Raw genomic sequence first — 16,982 nt, 5'->3', positions numbered from 1 at the left:
GAGCTGAGACAAAGGATGCAAACGGACAGGACTGGAAGGCGGAGAGGAACCAACCACTACCGATGGCCGACAGAAAACACACAAGAGCAGAACAGGCCTGCACCGAGCGCTGACCTACATGTTCCCATCAACACCAAGAGCAGCGCTTACACTGCTGCCAACGCCACACAGCTCTGGCTGCGCCCTGGCTCACGCACCCTGGCCCACGCACCCTTGCTCACCGGATCCTGGCTCACGCACCCTGGCTCACCAGATCCTGGCTCACGCACCCTGACCCACGCACCCTGGCCCACCGGATCCTGGCTCACGCACCCTGGCCCACCGGAACCTGGTCCACGCACCCTGGCTCACCGGATCCTGGCTCACGCACCCTGGCTCACCAGATCCTGGCTCACGCACCCTGACCCACGCACCTGGCTCACCAGATCCTGGCTCACCGGATCCTGGCTCACGCACCCTGGCTCCCTGGATCCCGGCTCACGCACCCTGGCTCCCCGGATCCTGGTTCACGCACCCCGGCCCACGCACCCTGGCCCACGCACCCCAGCTCACCGGATCCCGGCACACGCACCCTGGCCCACGCACCCTGGCTCACCGGATCCTGGCTCACGCACCCTGGCTCACCGGATCCTGGCACACCAGATCCTGGCTCACGCACCCTGGCCCACTCACCCCAGCCCATGTACCCCGGCTCACCGGATCCCGGCACACGCACCCTGGCTCACCGGATCCTGGCTCACGCACCCTGGCTCACCAGATCCTGGCTCACGCACCCTGGCTCACCGGATCCTGGCTCATGCACCCTGGCCCACGCACCCTGGCTCACCGGATCCTGGCTCACGCACCCTGGCCCACGCACCCTGGCTCACCAGATCCTGGCTCACGCACCCTGGCTCACCGGATCCTGGCTCATGCACCCTGGCCCACGCACCCTGGCTCACCAGATCCTGGCTCACGCACCCTGGCTCACCGGATCCTGGCTCATGCACCCTGGCCCACGCACCCTGGCTCACGCACCCTGGCTCACCGGAACCTGGTTCACGCACCCTGGCTCATGCACCCTGGCTCACCGGATCCTGGCTCACGCCTGGCTCACCGGATCCTGGCTCACGCACCCTGGCTCACCGGATCCTGGCTCACACATCCTGGCTCACCGGATCCCGGCTCAAGCACCCCGGCTCACCATATCCTGGAAGGAGGCAAGAAACTCCCCACAAACGCGGACTACCGAAGTCATGCACCACATGTTCCTGGATCACAATGCCATCCAAGCAGACGTCAGGGATAGAAATAAAGGGAAAATCCCCAAACCCTCGGAAATTGAACACCACATTTTTTAAAACAATGCACGGAAACACTTCCATTAAAATTCTTCACGTGAGGGGAAGTCCCAATAATCGAAGCTCCCAGCACCTCAAGAACCAAGACCAGTAACGCAGGCAGGAAGGAGAAAACAGTCAAGATGACAGCAGAAATCAAACCGAACACAGAAATAATAGAGGAAAATCAATGAAACAATGAACCAATTCTTTGAAAAGATCACTAGCATTCAAGACTGACGTGGAAAAGAGAGAAGACACCAATTTCCAGCGTCATGATCATGAAGGACAGCACAAGCACGTCTGCACGCACGGATTTGACAGGTTCGACGGAAGAAGCCCACTGTTTGAGAAACACCAGCACCCAACCACCACCACGCGAACAGCTCTCGGACCGTGAAGGAAGTCGGGTCTGTAATTAAATTACCACTTCCCCTTCCGCCCCACGAATCTCCAGCTTCCCACGGTGCCACCGGAGAACTCTACCCAAACGTTCAGAGAATGAAAACCAATTTTCAACAAGCTCCTTTAGAAATCAAGAGTGGACACATCCTGATTCATCTTACGAACCCAGTATTACCCTCATACCAAAGCCAGACAAAGACCGTGAAGACCCGTATCTCTCCACAGCCAGTAGATACAGAAATCCTTAACGAAATGTAGGTGACCCAAAGACTATGCAGGGGTCAGCGGCACAACCTTCCCCCTGCCACACACAATCCATATATACCTTCGGACTTCTCCAAAGACGTAAACAGTCGATTAACACATGTTTTGTACGTTAAACATATTATATGCTGTATTCTTACAATAAAGGAAGAAATAAAAGGGACTCTTATTAAGAAAATCATAAGGAAGAGAAAACACATTTACGGTACTATACTGTATTTGCCAAAAAAAATCTGCATGCTGGGGCACCTGGGTGGCTCAGTCGTTAAGTGTCTGCCTTCTGCTCAAGGTGTGATCCCGGAGTTCCGGAATCGAGTCCCACATCGGGCTCCTCCGCTGGGAGCCTGCTTCTTCCTCTCCCACTCCCCCTGCTTGTGTTCCCTCTTTTGCTGGCTGTCTCTCTCTGTCAAATACATGAATAAAATCTTTAAAATAAAATCTGCATGTAAATGGACAATCACAGTTCAAATTCGTGTTGTTCAAGGGTCAACTGTAAAAGAAAATAAAATTCGGCAATATACCCACAGAACATTACTCCGTGACCAGAAGAGGTCCATTCCAGTGATGCAAGGTGGTTTGATATCCACAAATCAATAAATACAATCCACAACATTAACAGTTTACAGAAAATTCACATGACCAACTAGAACAGGAAAAGTTTTGACAAATTTCAACAGCCACCCATTGTAATAAAAACCGCAGGAAAACAGGGGGTCGAGGAACTTTCCCAACTGGATAAAGAGTATTTCCAAACACCCACAGCTGCCGTTGTTGCGGACGGGCGGACGGTGAAGACTGAACCCTTTCCCGCTAAGCCTGGGAACAGGCAGGGACAAGGGCGTTCAGCACCACCTCCCCACATCATGCTGGGAGCTCTCGCCTGAAGGAAGCCAGGAGACGGGATGAAGACACAGCCCGGAAAGAAGTAAAACTGTCTTTATGGGCGGACAGCGTGACTGTATACAGGGAAAACCCAGAGCACTCTGTTTAGAAAGAAACGGATGTGTGAATCCAGCAAGGGCACAGAAGACAAGAGAAACATACAAAAACCAACCACATTTCTTACACTAGAAATGAGTATGTTGTTATCAAAATACTAAAATGATAATCGTATCATTTACGACTGTTCAAAAATGAAGTACTTAGGTATAAACCTAGCCACCTGGTGGCTCAGTCGGTGAAGCGTCTGCCTTGGCTCAGGTCATGATCCCCGGTCCTGGGATTGAGCCCCGCATTGGGCTCCCTGCTCAGAGGAGGGTCTGCTTCTCCCTCTCCCTCTGCCTGCCGCTCTGCCTACTTGGGCTCTCTCTCTCTCAAATAAATAAATAAATAAAAATCTTTAAAAATAAATAAGTAAGAATAAATCTAACAAAACACATACAGAGTGCTGAGAAGTACACAGTTCTGACGAAAGAAATCAAAGGAGAAATAAGTAAATGCAGGGCACCTGGCCAGCTCAGTTGGGGAATGTGCCACTCTTGATCTCGGGGTTGTGGGTTTGAGCCCCACGTGGGGTGTAGAGATTATTTTAAAAAAATAAAAAGAAAAAATATTAAAAAAAAAAGATAAAAAGAAGTAAATGGAGAAGCACAGCACATTCACAAACAGAATGATTCAGACGGCAAAAATGTCAACGCTCCCCAAATGGATAGGCAGGCTTAAGAAAATTCCTATCAAGGTCTCAATAAGGCTTTTTGCAGATAGGGACAAGATTATTTAAAATTTACCCAGAAAGACAGCAGGACTAAAACAGCTAAATAATTTAATAATACAAGGGGAGGCATCAGTACCCAACCTCAAGACCCAGTGTGCAGCTACAGTAGTCAGGACACAAATAGGTAGACAACACCGACTGAAGAAACCGGAACAGACCCACAGAAATAGGCACAACTGATGCCTGACGAAGGAGCCAAAGCCCTTGGAGGGAGGAGGGAAGCCTCCAGCACTCGGGGCTGGAGCAACCCGGCATCCACTGGCAAAACCAGAGAGCCCTCCACCCAGTCCCACATCCGACACGAAAGGGACCGCTCGTGGGTTCCAATGCGAATGACCCAGGACATGGATTAAATGCAGCATGGACTGAGAACGCAAGATATTCAACTACACGACACGGACTGAGAACGCAGGACGTCCAACTACACGACACGGACTGAGAACGCAGGACGTCCAACTACACGACACGGACTGAGAACGCAGGACGTCCAACTACACGACACGGACTGAGAACGCAGGACGTCCAACTACACGACACGGACTGAGAACGCAGGACGTCCAACTACACGACACGGACTGAGAACGCAGGACGTCCAACTACACGACACGGACTGAGAACGCAGGACGTCCAACTACACGACACGGACTGAGAACGCAGGACGTCCAACTACACGACACGGACTGAGAACGCAGGACGTCCAACTACACGACACGGACTGAGAACGCAGGACGTCCAACTACACGACACGGACTGAGAACGCAGGACGTTCACCTACACGACACGGACTGAGAACGCAGGACGTTCACCTACACGACACGGACTGAGAACGCAGGACGTTCAACTACACGACACGGACTGAGAACGCAGGACGTTCAACTACATGACTTTTAGGAGCAAACACAGCAGGAAGTCTTGGGGACTGAAGACAAGGCACAGGGTTCTTAGCCTTTACACCAAAAGGATGATCCTTAAAAGGAAAAACAGAGAGCCTGGACTAAATCCAAATTAAACACTTTCGTGCTTCAACCATACTTTAATAAAAAATAAATAAAGTAAAATGTTTGAAACCCTAGAGGTAAAAAAAAAACCAAAGAACTTTTGCTCTGCTAAGCACCCTGGAAAGGGATGGCAAGACAACCCTGAGAACGAGTTAACATTTACAAGACACACACCCAACAAAGAGCAAACATCTACAATGGAGCTCCCAAAACACCTGTAAAAAAGCAAACGGTCCAGTGAGCACATGGGACAAAGTCATGAAGAAACAGGTCAAGGAAGAGGATGTCGAGACGCTGGAGAGCACCTGACTCGAGGCCCAACACCATCACCCTCGGGGAAGGATCACGTACACGCGATGGCACGGCCGGCACAGCCATCGGAAGGGCTGAGGAAAACGGCCTGCCAACAGTGCACAGCGGCTGGGCTGTGCACGGCGCACGGGACGTCATGCCCTAGGCCCTCTGGAAAAGGACGCAGCAGCTTCTTACAAAACCAATCACGCAGGTTCCGTACAGCCCGCAAGTGCAACCCTGGGCCTTCATCCGAGCAAGAAGCTGATGGTCCCGTGACGGCCGACATCTACACCAGCTTTGCACAAAATGGCCCCAGACCTGACACAAGCTGGAGGTTTCAACAGGGGAGCAGGTCAAGCCCACCGCGGTGCATCCGCGCCTGGGACCTCATGGCACACAGCAAGGCGTGAGCCGCCGACCCCTGCAATGCCCGCCACAGCTCTGCCGTTTGCAGACTGAGAACACGCAGTCCCAGATGCCGGATCCGTTTATACACGCCCAGGGGTGGGCAGCCCGAGGTCGGCGTGACACAGGAGCGTACTGGTGGACGGCTCTGGTGAAGCGCCACGTTCTGCATCTCTGCAAACCTACACCAACGTGCTGGCCATGGCCTCTACAGTCTTCTCACCAGACACGACTGTGTGGTGTGAGGCGTACAAGGGAGCTCTGTTCTCCCTGGCCGCTGCAGGGGGACGCAATTACCCCCCGAAAGAAGACCAGCAATACGTTTGTGTGTGTGCGCCTATGTTCACAGCAAGCACTGCTCACGGGGCCAAGAGCCAGATGTGGACAAGGGCCCAGGGACAAGTGAGTGAACAGAACGCATTACGGACACGCGCGCACTGTTACTGTGCTGACCAGGGCACATCACACACGCGCCGCGCGGGGTTACCTTCCTGACCCGGGCGCATCACACACGCCCCGGGCGGCGTTACCGTGCTGACCCGGGCGCATCACACACGCCCCGGGCGGCGTTACCGTGCTGACCCGGGCGCATCACACACGCCCTGGGCGGTATTACCGTGCTGACCCGGGCGCATCGCACACGCACGCACAATCTTATTCTGCTAAACAACACATTATATACACACTGTGCAATATTATTCAGCCTCAGAAAGGAAGGAAAACCCGTCACGTGACAGCGTGACTGGACCTGGGGACACCGGGCTGCATGTTTAGCCAGTTACGAAGACACAAACGTAAAGGTTTAATTGCACTTACACGAGCTATCAGGAGCAGCCAAATTCACAGAGGAGGCAGAAAGGCCGTTTCACTGGGGGAGAGGGGAGTTACTCCCTAACCAGCCAGCGGTTTCCACTTCGGAAGATGAGAACATTCTGGAGACTGTCTGCACGACAGTGTACCTACTATCGCTGAATGCTTAAAGACACTGCCGTCCGTTAAAAATAGCTAAGATGATAAATATTATGTAATATGTATTTTACAATTAAAAATTAAAAAAATTTCAAAACGACTCTGAAAAAATAAGACCTTTGTGATGGTGACTTCCAGGGCACTGAGCAAAAACTGTCTTCAGCGGAGCGATGAGACGGCGCAGACTCACTGAAATCTGGCTTCCGGTTGTACAGGAGGCAGAGACTCAGAGACGGATGCCAGGCTCATCAGATGCTGAGGTCACAGCACCTCTCTGCATGTCACACCGGTCAGAAGTCTCAATCTTTACTAAGAAACATGTGTTTTACCTCCTCTGGGTCAGTCTGTTCCATAGCCATCATGGGACACAGAGGACGTGGGGGCGCGTGCTGCATCCAAGAGCCCTTGGATACGGCTTGAGGGGAACGGAGACATCCTGAGCCATGTACCCACTAGTTCCTCCCCATGCTGAGCCGACCCCACTCCCAAGTCTCGTCGGATGCACGGTGCTGGAGGCCCACCTGGGACCCTCAGACAGTCCTCCATTTGGTAGGTCCAAACCTCACGTCACCCACCTCCCTACGGGATGAGACCACAGCACCTGCCAGCCAGGCGAAAGTGTCAGGAAAATGAAGGAGGCATGAGGAGAAGCTGCAGCCATGGCAGCAACAGGGCCAGGAAGGAGGGAGTGAGACCACCCGTCAGACAGGCTCTCCATCGCCCCAGGACACGCGAGAAAGGAAGCCTTGCTTGGTCGTGTGCAGTATCACATGGGAACATACCACGGAGACTCCTGAACAACACGCCTGGCTGTGTATGGTACTGAAATGACCCGTGCCTTCTCCCTCTGCCTCCTACCACTTCTGGAATACAATCACTGTGACAACTGGGATAGAAACGGATATGCCGTGTGGTCTCCCATCTTTCACGGGGGGACCCCACGGTGTCCGGAGGACGGTGCATGGGCACTCGAGGCCGCCTGTGCTCTACCCTGCTGTCTGCGCAGAGGGGCAGCGGTGGGGGGTTCAAGGGCTCTGGCGGAAATCACTCACCGGGGGCAGCTGGAGGGCCGTCACCTGCTGTGCGTCCCTCAAACTTGCCTCCTGTAGAAGGGGGGTGTCTTGCAGAACTGAAAGAGAAGGGAAAAGCGTGTCTCTTTCCTCGTCCGAGGATTACGAGCCGATGCACATACAGAGCACTGGCAAACCACAGGATTGCCATCACTTTGCTCTCTGACATCGCGAGGAGGGGCTGGAGCGGGGAATGCCTGCGTTTAAGGTGGCTCTGCCACTGTGTGGCTTTCTGTGCGTGTGTGATGCTGATGCTCTTTGGTCTCACGTAAATCCCAGTACCGTGAACACACCGTGTTCTCTCCACTTCAGGAGCACAATCTACGCATTACAGACGCGACAAATCTGTCTAGTACTCGGCGCACTCTGCCGCCTCCCTTGGGTCCAGGGACTCAGCTTCATCCTCAACCTGGGGAAGTAAAGCCTCAAGCTCTATGGCGTCCAGGTGTCCATAAGAGCTGCTGGCAACGAACATCACTGTGGGACTCACTGCCACTGACGAGTTTAGAAATCACACAGATCTGGAAAGACTGCCGTCAACCACGAGCAGCTCTTGGCGGACCAGCGGGCACAGCGTGCTAAGTGCCAGCAGGCAGGTGTGCGGAGCGTGGCACGCCATCAGCCCGCCCGCCCCCCCCATCCCGGGCTACTGGCACCTCCACTCCACTGCAGGATGATGACTCCTCTCCCGCCTGCACCGTACCGCCTTGCTCGGGCGTCTCAGGCGGTGAGCCGCACCCCTGGCCCGTGGGGCTGCCGTGTGAAAACCAGCTGTTTGGAAACCTGCTCCTTCCGCAGAGGAAGACTTGGAAAGCTAGCGTCTGCTGGGTCACAGCAAATCCAGGAGCAAAGCCTACATCCCATGCTGAACCCGCCCAAGCTGTTACTAGCATCCGGCGTCCCTCCCTGGGCAGGGCTGGGACAGGAGCCTGCATGCAGCTCCTCCCCGTCCTCCTGAGCACTCTCCCTGGGCCGTCTGCACAGGTGCTGTTTACTTGGGACGATGGCTGTTTCCCTGGTGCCGGGTGACGGGATGCACTGTGTCCTACCAAACTCACACGGTGAAGTCCCAAGCCCTGGCACCTCAGAGCAGGGCCACAGTTGAGACAAGGGCTTCCAAGGGGAAACTGAGCTGCACTGAGGTCCCCCCCGGGTGGGCCCTGACCCAGTGACTCGTGTCCGGATAAAAAGGGATTAGGACACAGGTGGACACTCAGGGACAACTGTGTGACGATGCAGGGAGAAGATGGTCATCCGCAAGCCACGGAGAGGTACCTCACGAGAAAGCCACCGTGCCCACGCCCCGATGCAGAACGTCGGCCCCCCAGAACTGTGGGAGTATCTGTCGTGTGAGCTGCCCCGCGGATGCTGCTGGGTCATGGAAGCCCCAGCGAGCCAACATGGCCAGCAGCCCTGTCGTGAAAGCAGGGAGAAGCTGAACACTTACACAGGAGGCAGACTATTTTCACACAGAGAGAAACTGAAGACGCTTTTTTTTTAAACTAAAAATCTTACTACGTTACAAGGGACCACTTGTGTGAATCACAAGCATGCACCCCTGGCTTTTTCCAGCTGTAACCAGAGGACAACATGGCAAGTCCACCCAAACCAGCCCTCCCGCTGTGGAGGTCCCTCCTTCACCCCAAGGGCACCAGAACCTCCCATGACGATCACGGGCAGCTCGGGGTCCCTGCTCTCAGCACCCTTTAGTCCTCCACAAACCCAGTAAGGGTGACTGGTTTGTCACTGGGGATGTGTCCCCAGTAAAAGCCACATAGTTCCTAGTCACGCAGACGTCCCTAAAAAGCTAGATTTCTTTGGAAACTGGGACTTGGAGTATGCCCTAGGTCACAGCTTGAGGATTCAAGGCTGCCAAAACCAGCTGCCTCCAGCCACTGGCGCTCTTCCTACAGAAAGCCAAATACACCTAGGTGACAGCCAGGCCCCGCACCCCAAAAACACCGCCCCATTCCCCGCCATGCAGTTTTAGATTTCCTATGACATGTCCCGAGAGCAGCTGTTTCATAGCTGAGAAGAGAGCCGTTCGGGAAGATGAGGCACGGCTGAGCGCAGCTGCCCCACGGGCCCTACCGGTGATGGTGCCTGGCTGGTCCCCAAGCCCACAAGGCCCAGAGATGCACCCTCCAAGAGATAGGCAGTGGTCCCCCTGGGCAGGCCTAGCACAGCGAAGAGGATACACATGCTCCTCAGATTCTGACTGGCTCGCTCTAGGGAAGGTCCCAGACCCCGAACACATTTAGCTCATGGCTCTTCAGTGGATGAGAAGGAAATACTGACACCGAGAGCCGCTGCCACGGGCACAGGGTGGGGGATGCATGCCCCTCCCCCACCCCCTTGGCAGGTACCTGGATCCCCACTGAGCTGGCCTGGCGGTCTGCTTGGGAGCCCAGGGCCTGGCGCCAGGGCCACAGGCTGGGTGTCCTGGCTCTTGGCAAGGTCGCTCTGGGCTTCTGCCGGCAGCCGCTCCTGCTCCTGGTCCGGAGGGCTGTCCCCATCCTCGATCACCACGGGGTCTTCACAGTGCTTGAGCTGCAATCCGGAGAGGGTTTTTCAGGGCCAGGTGGAGAGGTCCCTGGCCAGGCGAGGGCTGGTGGCTGTGCGGGAAACTGGGCCAACACCGTCGCTCCCTGGGCCTGCTGAGCACCTTCCTGGCTGACCGCCAGAGGCTCAGACAGGGCCTTGCACAGGACTGTGAAGTCAGGACCATCAAGGAATGGAACCCGCTTTCTTGGGAAACCGAACTCCAGTGGGAGCCTCACCAAAGCCAGGAGCTCCAGACAGAATTCCTCACCCTGGCCAGGGGACACGGGATGCCGCCGAACATCCAAGTACACGGCAGCCCCTCTCCACACATGCCGCCCAGCACCCCCCCCCCCGCCAGCCCAGCACAGACCCCCCTGCTCACCCACTGCCAGGGTCTCCCCGGCTCCCGTTCCAGCGCCTCCACGGCCGCCACAGCCTGGTCGCCACTCTCGGGCTCCTGGGCCCGCACCCAGCCCTGGATCTCCCGGGGCAGGATGGCCAGGAACTGCTCCAGCACCAGCAGCTCCAGGATCTGTTCCTTGGTGTGCCTCTCGGGCCGCAGCCAGCCCCGGCAGAGGTCCCAGAGGCGGTGCAGGGCCTCCCGGGGGCCCGCCGCCTCCTGGTAGCGGAAGCGGCGGAAGAGGCGGCGGGAGGACTCGGGGCTGGGAAGCTCCCCCTGGGGGCTAGGGTTCTCTCCCGGTGGGCTCCTCATTTTCCTGGGCTCCTCACTTTCCTTCGGAGCCAAGACTCGGGGGCACAGGGCTGTGGGCATGATGGGATTTGACGGGGGTCAGCAGCAGAAGACGACCCTATTTCCAAACAGAAATCACTGGCTTCAATGTTCTGGTCTCCTGTGGTAGGTTTTTGGGGGTGGTGATGGGGAGAGTGGCAAAGCCCACAGAGCCCGGCCCTTGGGAGAAGTTATGGGACACGGCAGAGGGAGTCAGTGTGGCTGCTCCTTACACGAGGGGGGGGGGAGGGAAGTAACACCCCCGTCCCCAACAGCACCATCCCATGATTCCCCTAGCTGGGCGACCAGACACACAAGGAGGGGAGTCTGGGAGAAAAGCGCTAGCAGGACAGGAAACCGGCGTTTCAAGCATCCAGGGACACGGATGGGGCCACACCCAGGAGAGGGATGGAATGAAGGCGCTGTGGTACCTTTGGTGGCCAGGTTCTCCTGGACAGGACCTGAGATGCCTGTGCGGAGCAGGACGCTATCTTGAGGCGTTGGAGCCAAAGTCGCCCTCCTTGCCCTTGAGAACTTTGCAAAAAGAGCTGGAAAGACAAAGACAGACATGCCTTCAAAGCAGACCCAGGACCAGAAGTCAGCACTGCAGGTGGCCGGGGCGGAGGACCAGGCTGGGTCTGCCAGAGTGAGCCCCACCCAGCAGAGCGTACAGGATGAAGCAGACAGCCCCGAGGACGCCAGATGAGAGACGAGAGACGGGAGAGGGGAAAGACGCAGCCACATCCTGCGTGTACCCAGAGAGAAGTCAGAGTGTATTCAGAAACAGCAGTGCTGCGCGTCAGCCTCTACCCCTCACTCCAAAGTCTGAATAAAACTTCAGGGTATGAAGACGCCCTCCCTGCCCTTCACCCTTGCCTCCCCGCCTTGTCATCCCCAAACCACGGTGAAGGCGACAGCACACAGCTCACGGCCCTTCCTCAGGCAGAACAAAGGTGGGGCGCTCGGGGCACAGGGATCAGGCCCCCACATCTTCCCAGTGACATCAGAGAGTAGCCACGGCCACTCTAGCCTGGAAAGTGAAGGGCACATGGGGAAACACGGCCCCTTCCCTTATCCTCAGGCCTCTGCGATCCTTGGACAGCAGTGTGCATAAGGCTCCCCCCATGCCCATTTCACAGAACAGCAGCGAGGCCACAAGAGGAGCAAAGGCCACGGAAGGGCCACCAGACAAACTCCAGGCTCCGGACCTCTTTGCTTTCCACGGTAGGAACAAACACAGAATGGCACCAAAGGACGCGAGGGTGTCTGCGCCGGCAGCTGGAGCACCATCTCAGCTTCCAGGAGCTCGGCCATCACACACCTGCAGGGCAGGCTCAGGTCTGCCCCCAGGCTGGGAGACTCGCGCCCCACCTCCACCACTCGGCGTCCGCAGCGGGGCGTCCGCAGCGGGGCACCCGCGCCGGGGGCTGCGGATCACCCCCAAACACACAGGCCGGTCCCTCTTTGTCACCCGGACACCTGGCACGCAGGCGGCTCGGGAGGGGACGCCTGATGAATGAACTCACGTTCGTCCAGGGGGCATTCCCGGAGGGGGCGGGGCGTGCTGAAAGCGGCTCCAGGAGGACGCAGCCGGAGCAGCAGAAAGGAAGGAGTAGCATGCTAGGCCAGGCAGAGGGGCCAGCTTTCCCCGCCGCCTCCCTCTCTCGCCTCCCAGCCTGGCCACACGAACGCGCCCGCAGTCCCGCCAGCTCCCGGCTGCTCACCTCACCGCCTGGAACTCCTGCCCGGGGTCTAACTCGAATCCCTCCTGCTGCGGCGGAAGTCTCCGGCAGCAGCTCCTCATCCTTCCAGCCCGCTCCCCCGGGCGTCCTTCCTGAGGCGGGCCGGTTCCTCGCAGGGGCCGACTCCGTCCCCGTCTCATCCAGAAAACCGCGGCTGCGCCCGGGAGTGGAGAGGTGGGAGCAAATGGAGGCGCCTGAAAAACAGCATTTGTGTCGCCTTACGGCCCCGCCCGCACCGTCCCCGCCGCTTGGCTCGGGGCAGGGCGGCCGGGGCGCGCGGGGAAGCGGGGCGCGCGGGGAGCCGGGCGCGCGGGGCCGGGGCGCGCGGGGAGCTGGGCCGCCCAGGCCGCACTCACCGCCGCGGCGCGTCCCCGGTGGCGGGCCGCGCGAGCCTGCCCGCCGCGGAGCCCGCCGGACGCGCAGGAAAGGAAAGGCCGGAGCCCTCCGGCTCCCTCCCCTGGGACACTTCCTGCTCCGCTCTAGGACCGGGGAGGTCTCCGCATCTCAGTGGTTCGCTCCCCCGCCCCCCGGCCGAGGTGTGCGCGGGGGGTGACATCCGACACCCCCCGGCCGGCCCGGCCCGCGCGCCCCGCCCCGCCCCGCCCCGCCCCGGCTCCGCGCGCCTGGGCCTGGGCGTCCAGCCGGGGGCTTTGTGGGCCCACCGCACCGCAGCAGCCTGGACGACCCGGGGCCCGCGCGGTGGACGCGCGCCGGGGGCGGGCGAGCTGGCGGCCGGGGACGCGGGCGGCGGCGGGGCGCGCGCGGGTGCCGAAAGGGCCGTGTGGGGGCTCCTCCCGCCGCTGCTCTCCCCAGCCCGGCTCCCCCCGTGGCTGCGGGCGCCGGGAAGGGCCGAGCGCGACCCCCGAGCCACGCCCGGATGCTGGAAGTGGGAGGGGGGAGCGGAAGGAGGTGCGTCCTACTCCCGCGCGCCGTGGGCCACTCCATCTCCCCAGCCCGACTGTGACCTTCCCGACCCCAAGCCCTGGCGGACCCAACCTTCTCGCCTCCAGAACCCCTCCCCTCCACCGGGCTCGCGGCCGCCGCAGAGACCCCTCCTTCCCGCCTCATCCATTGCGGGACGCCCGCCCGGCTTTCTCCGGGTGAAGCCCGCGCTTTCTTGGGATGAAGCCCATTTTTGGAGTTTCACAGTTTAAGAAAGGCTGCCCGCTCTGTGACCCTTCTGAGCATCAGGACAACGCTGGGGAATGCGCAAAGGGGCTGGGGTCAGTCCCGGCCCCAGTGGGTGGTCAGGAAGCTCACTGCTGGCTTCAGTGGAGGGTACAGCCAGGTGTTCATACTGTGGCGGGGGAAGAGAGGTTACAGGCCTTTGAAGGCCGGTGGCAGTGAGGGGCAAGCGGGAATTGGGGCCACTGTACCCCCAGACAGGGCTTCTTGGCCTCTACCCTGTGCTGAACATAGCCCAGTGGCTCAGCGGGGTCTTCCTGGGTCCATCCGGAATCTTCCAGGTTCCTGAGCTTGGGAGAAACATGTCTGATCCCTGAGCAGGCCCCATTGGCACCAACCCTTCTGCATCCCCTGCTCCCCGCTGAAGCTGGCCTCTCCCACGGAAGAAAAGGCAAAGGAATGGTTCCACGTCCCACGGGGGCGCCTGACTGAAGACCACTGTTTGAAGCCGAGCAGAAATAACACCAGTTAGCCCAAAGAAGGTGGCCTGGCAGAAGAGAGGGGGAAAGCGAATGGACTGAGGAATCGGGACCCTCAACTGTGTGTTCTCAGTCCGTGGGCCTGGGCACCTCCCATTTCCTATAAACTGCAAATAATCACTTCTGGCTAGCGGGGTTACTGGGAGCCGCCATTTGCCAAACGCCTGGATTCTGACTTTCGCAGGAGATGCACCAAAGTGAAGGAGTGAACAGTGAGTGTTCCCCCAAATGACAGACACAGGCTGGGCCACTCAGAGGTCTTATGTGGAGCCACCCCCTTTGGACTTGACCAGACTCGCCCTTAGCAGGGTTCATGCACACCGTGAACCTCAGGAGCACCAGCCAGGCACCGCGGCTTGGAGGGGAGATTCCCCAGGGAGGGACCGGGGATCAGCCCAAGATAGGCTGGGCTTCGGAGCTGGTGCTGCTCTGGATGTCCACACCCTGGGCTGCAGCTCCAGCCCTGTGACCGGCTGGGGAACCAGCTGCTGAGTGCGGGGAGTCTCGAGCTCATGGCTCTGCTCAGGGTAGCTCTAGAGCAGATAAAATGTGGAGCCCAGAAATGGCTAGCGTACCGCATTTAGCTCTATCTCTGCTGCTTAGCCCAGTTCCACCCCGTGAACCGTGCACCCTTCACAGCTCAGAATGGGCCCTTACTTTGCACGTCTCCTGCATTTCACTCGGGACAGGGGTTAGAGCCAGCCCCTGGGTGAAATCCTGCCTCCTCATGTCCAACCCAGGCGATCTTGGGCGTCCTCCTCCTTTCTGCACCAGTTTCTTTATCCGGGAGATGGAGGTGAAGTTGTCCACCTCACTGAGTGCATTCGGGATCCTTCAGGACTCAGTAAACACACCGAGCCCTTGCCAAGCACTCAGGGCACAACCATGAACACAACCGGCTCGTTGGGGAGGGTGCAGGCAAGCAGTTAGCAAACTCTGTGACACGACACCATCTGCTATGTTTGATGCGTGCTGCAGAAGTGAGCAGTGTCAAGGAACGGGGGGCTGGGGAGGGGCTGGCGGTGTCGCGGTATTCCAGAGGTCAGGGCAGGATCCCATGTGACAGGGATATCTGAGTCGGTCAAGCTCAAGCAGGGGTGAGAACAGCGTCCCAGGCGGAGGCCCCAGGGGGGGCTACAGGGAAATGGCCAGTGAGCTAGCAGAGTGGGCTGTCGGGGGTTAGGGGCAGGGCCATGGCACAGAAGCCCTGGAAAGGTCGTTTTCTGCCCCAGACAGGATTGTCAGGTACAATAGTGTGCATCAGCATGGGATGAACCTGGGTGGAGACCCTGCTCACCCCCAGTGTGTACGTTTATTTGGTTGACATTACTGTCACTGAGTGTGTATATTTCTATGAAATACTGTCCCTCTGCCACCAATTCTTCCCTCCTTGGAGAGACCCCAGTGGGCAGAAGATCCTGGCTTCTGGGGGCTTGAAGGGAAATCAGATAGTAAAGTGTTGGTGATAGATGCCATGAAAATGAAAGGCAGAAAATATAACAAGGTAAGGAGGAGCCCGCCCGCCTGGGGCAGTCTGGAAGGAGCTGCAGGAGATGAGCAGGGGGAGGGCTCAGCAGGGGTTCTGAGAAGCCCCTCAGAGGTGTGTGGGGATTCCAGCAGAGGGAACAATGAGAGAGCAGGGAGCTCCAACAGGGTTACTGCTTTTTATGCTCCACAAGTCCAGGGGCGTGGCTGAAGGGACTTTCATCTTCCTGTCCTGGAGCGAGAGGGGAGGCAGGGGCTGTGTTGGAAGCCGCCACGGAAGTGCGGGCAGGAGGTGGTGGTTCCATCACTGGCTGCTGGAGGTGTCCCTGGCGGGTGGGGGCACAGATTTCCCGCTGGTGTGCCCTAGGATGGTAGAGGAAGAGCTGTGGTTTGGGCCCGAATTGGGTGAGTGAGGGGCTTGTCTAGGACACAGTGAGCAGGTTTCTGGAAAGGGCTCGGGAGACAAGGGTGGATTTCTGGACCTGCTGGGTCTGAAATGTGGAAATGGCAGGTAGTGATGATGACCTTGGGGAAGAAGGCGGAGGTCGGAGGTGGAAATCTGAGCTCGCAATACATAGCAGGAGTTGAGAGCCTGGGATGCACACGCAGGGGTGGAGAAGAGCAGGCGGTACTGGGCCATTCCCGCTTTTAGACTGGGAAGAGGGTGGGGTGTGTGTGGAGGGGGCCGAGGGGGAGGGAGAGGAGGAGGAAGAGCTGCCCCAGCCAGGTGGAGGGAAACCTGGGCGGTGCTGAGCCTTGCACCCCAGACAGAAGAGTGTGTTTCATTCTACACACGCAACCTAATATGTCTACACACGCAGCCTGATACGTCTACACACGCAGCCTGATACATCTACACACGCAGCCAGATATCTCTACACACACAGCCTGATATCTCTCTCTGTGTCATATGCTAAATCACCCCCCCCACCCCCTCACACACACATGCTCCGGGTCTGTCTCCTCGAGAACACTGACACAGGGTCCTGGGCTCCCCAGGAGGAGCAGAGGCTGTGGAGGTGTGAGTGCATGGACGAGGTGGTGTGACGTGCTCATTTTACACACTGGGAGGGTGAAGAGGATATCGCAAAGGAAGTGACGAACTCCACCACCCGTGTCATGGAACTGGCACAGTGAGGTGTGATGTCCCCTAAAACCCGGAGTCTGCTCACAGCAAGGTCTTCCCTGGGCAGCCGTCACCACTCCACGAGGTAGGCCCGTGTTCCTACAGCAAATACAGGCATGTGAGGATGTTCTGCCTCCCCATGTGGCTGGCCAGCCATGTCCGCATTCCCTGGGAGCTCGTTAGATGCAGAACCCCCGGACTGTGCACCCAGCCTGCGTGGTTAACCAGGCACGGGGGGGGTACCGTCCAGCTC

The 16,982-nt window shown here is 58.1% G+C and overlaps 1 protein-coding gene across 1 annotated transcript in view; it reads right to left on the bottom strand.

Moving 5' to 3' along the window:
* ZNF496 (zinc finger protein 496) overlaps positions 1–12,942 on the bottom strand; it is a 33,511-nt gene extending 20,569 nt beyond the window's left edge. The window contains exons 1-6 of the mRNA XM_045803967.2: positions 12,811–12,942; positions 12,437–12,648; positions 11,144–11,260; positions 10,365–10,791; positions 9,805–9,988; positions 7,421–7,497 (exon numbers count right to left, since the gene is read on the bottom strand). Of these exons, the coding sequence (XP_045659923.1) occupies positions 7,421–7,497; positions 9,805–9,988; positions 10,365–10,754 (651 nt within the window). The 5' untranslated portion in view covers positions 10,755–10,791; positions 11,144–11,260; positions 12,437–12,648; positions 12,811–12,942. The remainder of the gene's footprint in view (positions 1–7,420; positions 7,498–9,804; positions 9,989–10,364; positions 10,792–11,143; positions 11,261–12,436; positions 12,649–12,810) is intronic.
* Positions 12,943–16,982: the final 4,040 nt, after the last annotated feature.

This window comes from Ursus americanus, chromosome 5 (genome assembly GCF_024610735.1).
Source record: "Ursus americanus isolate L20-20 chromosome 5, mUrsAme1.1.p, whole genome shotgun sequence".
Classification (NCBI taxonomy): Eukaryota; Metazoa; Chordata; class Mammalia; order Carnivora; family Ursidae; genus Ursus; species Ursus americanus.
Note: the sequence above shows the minus strand (reverse complement) of the source record. Positions and strands in the feature narration are given on the sequence as shown.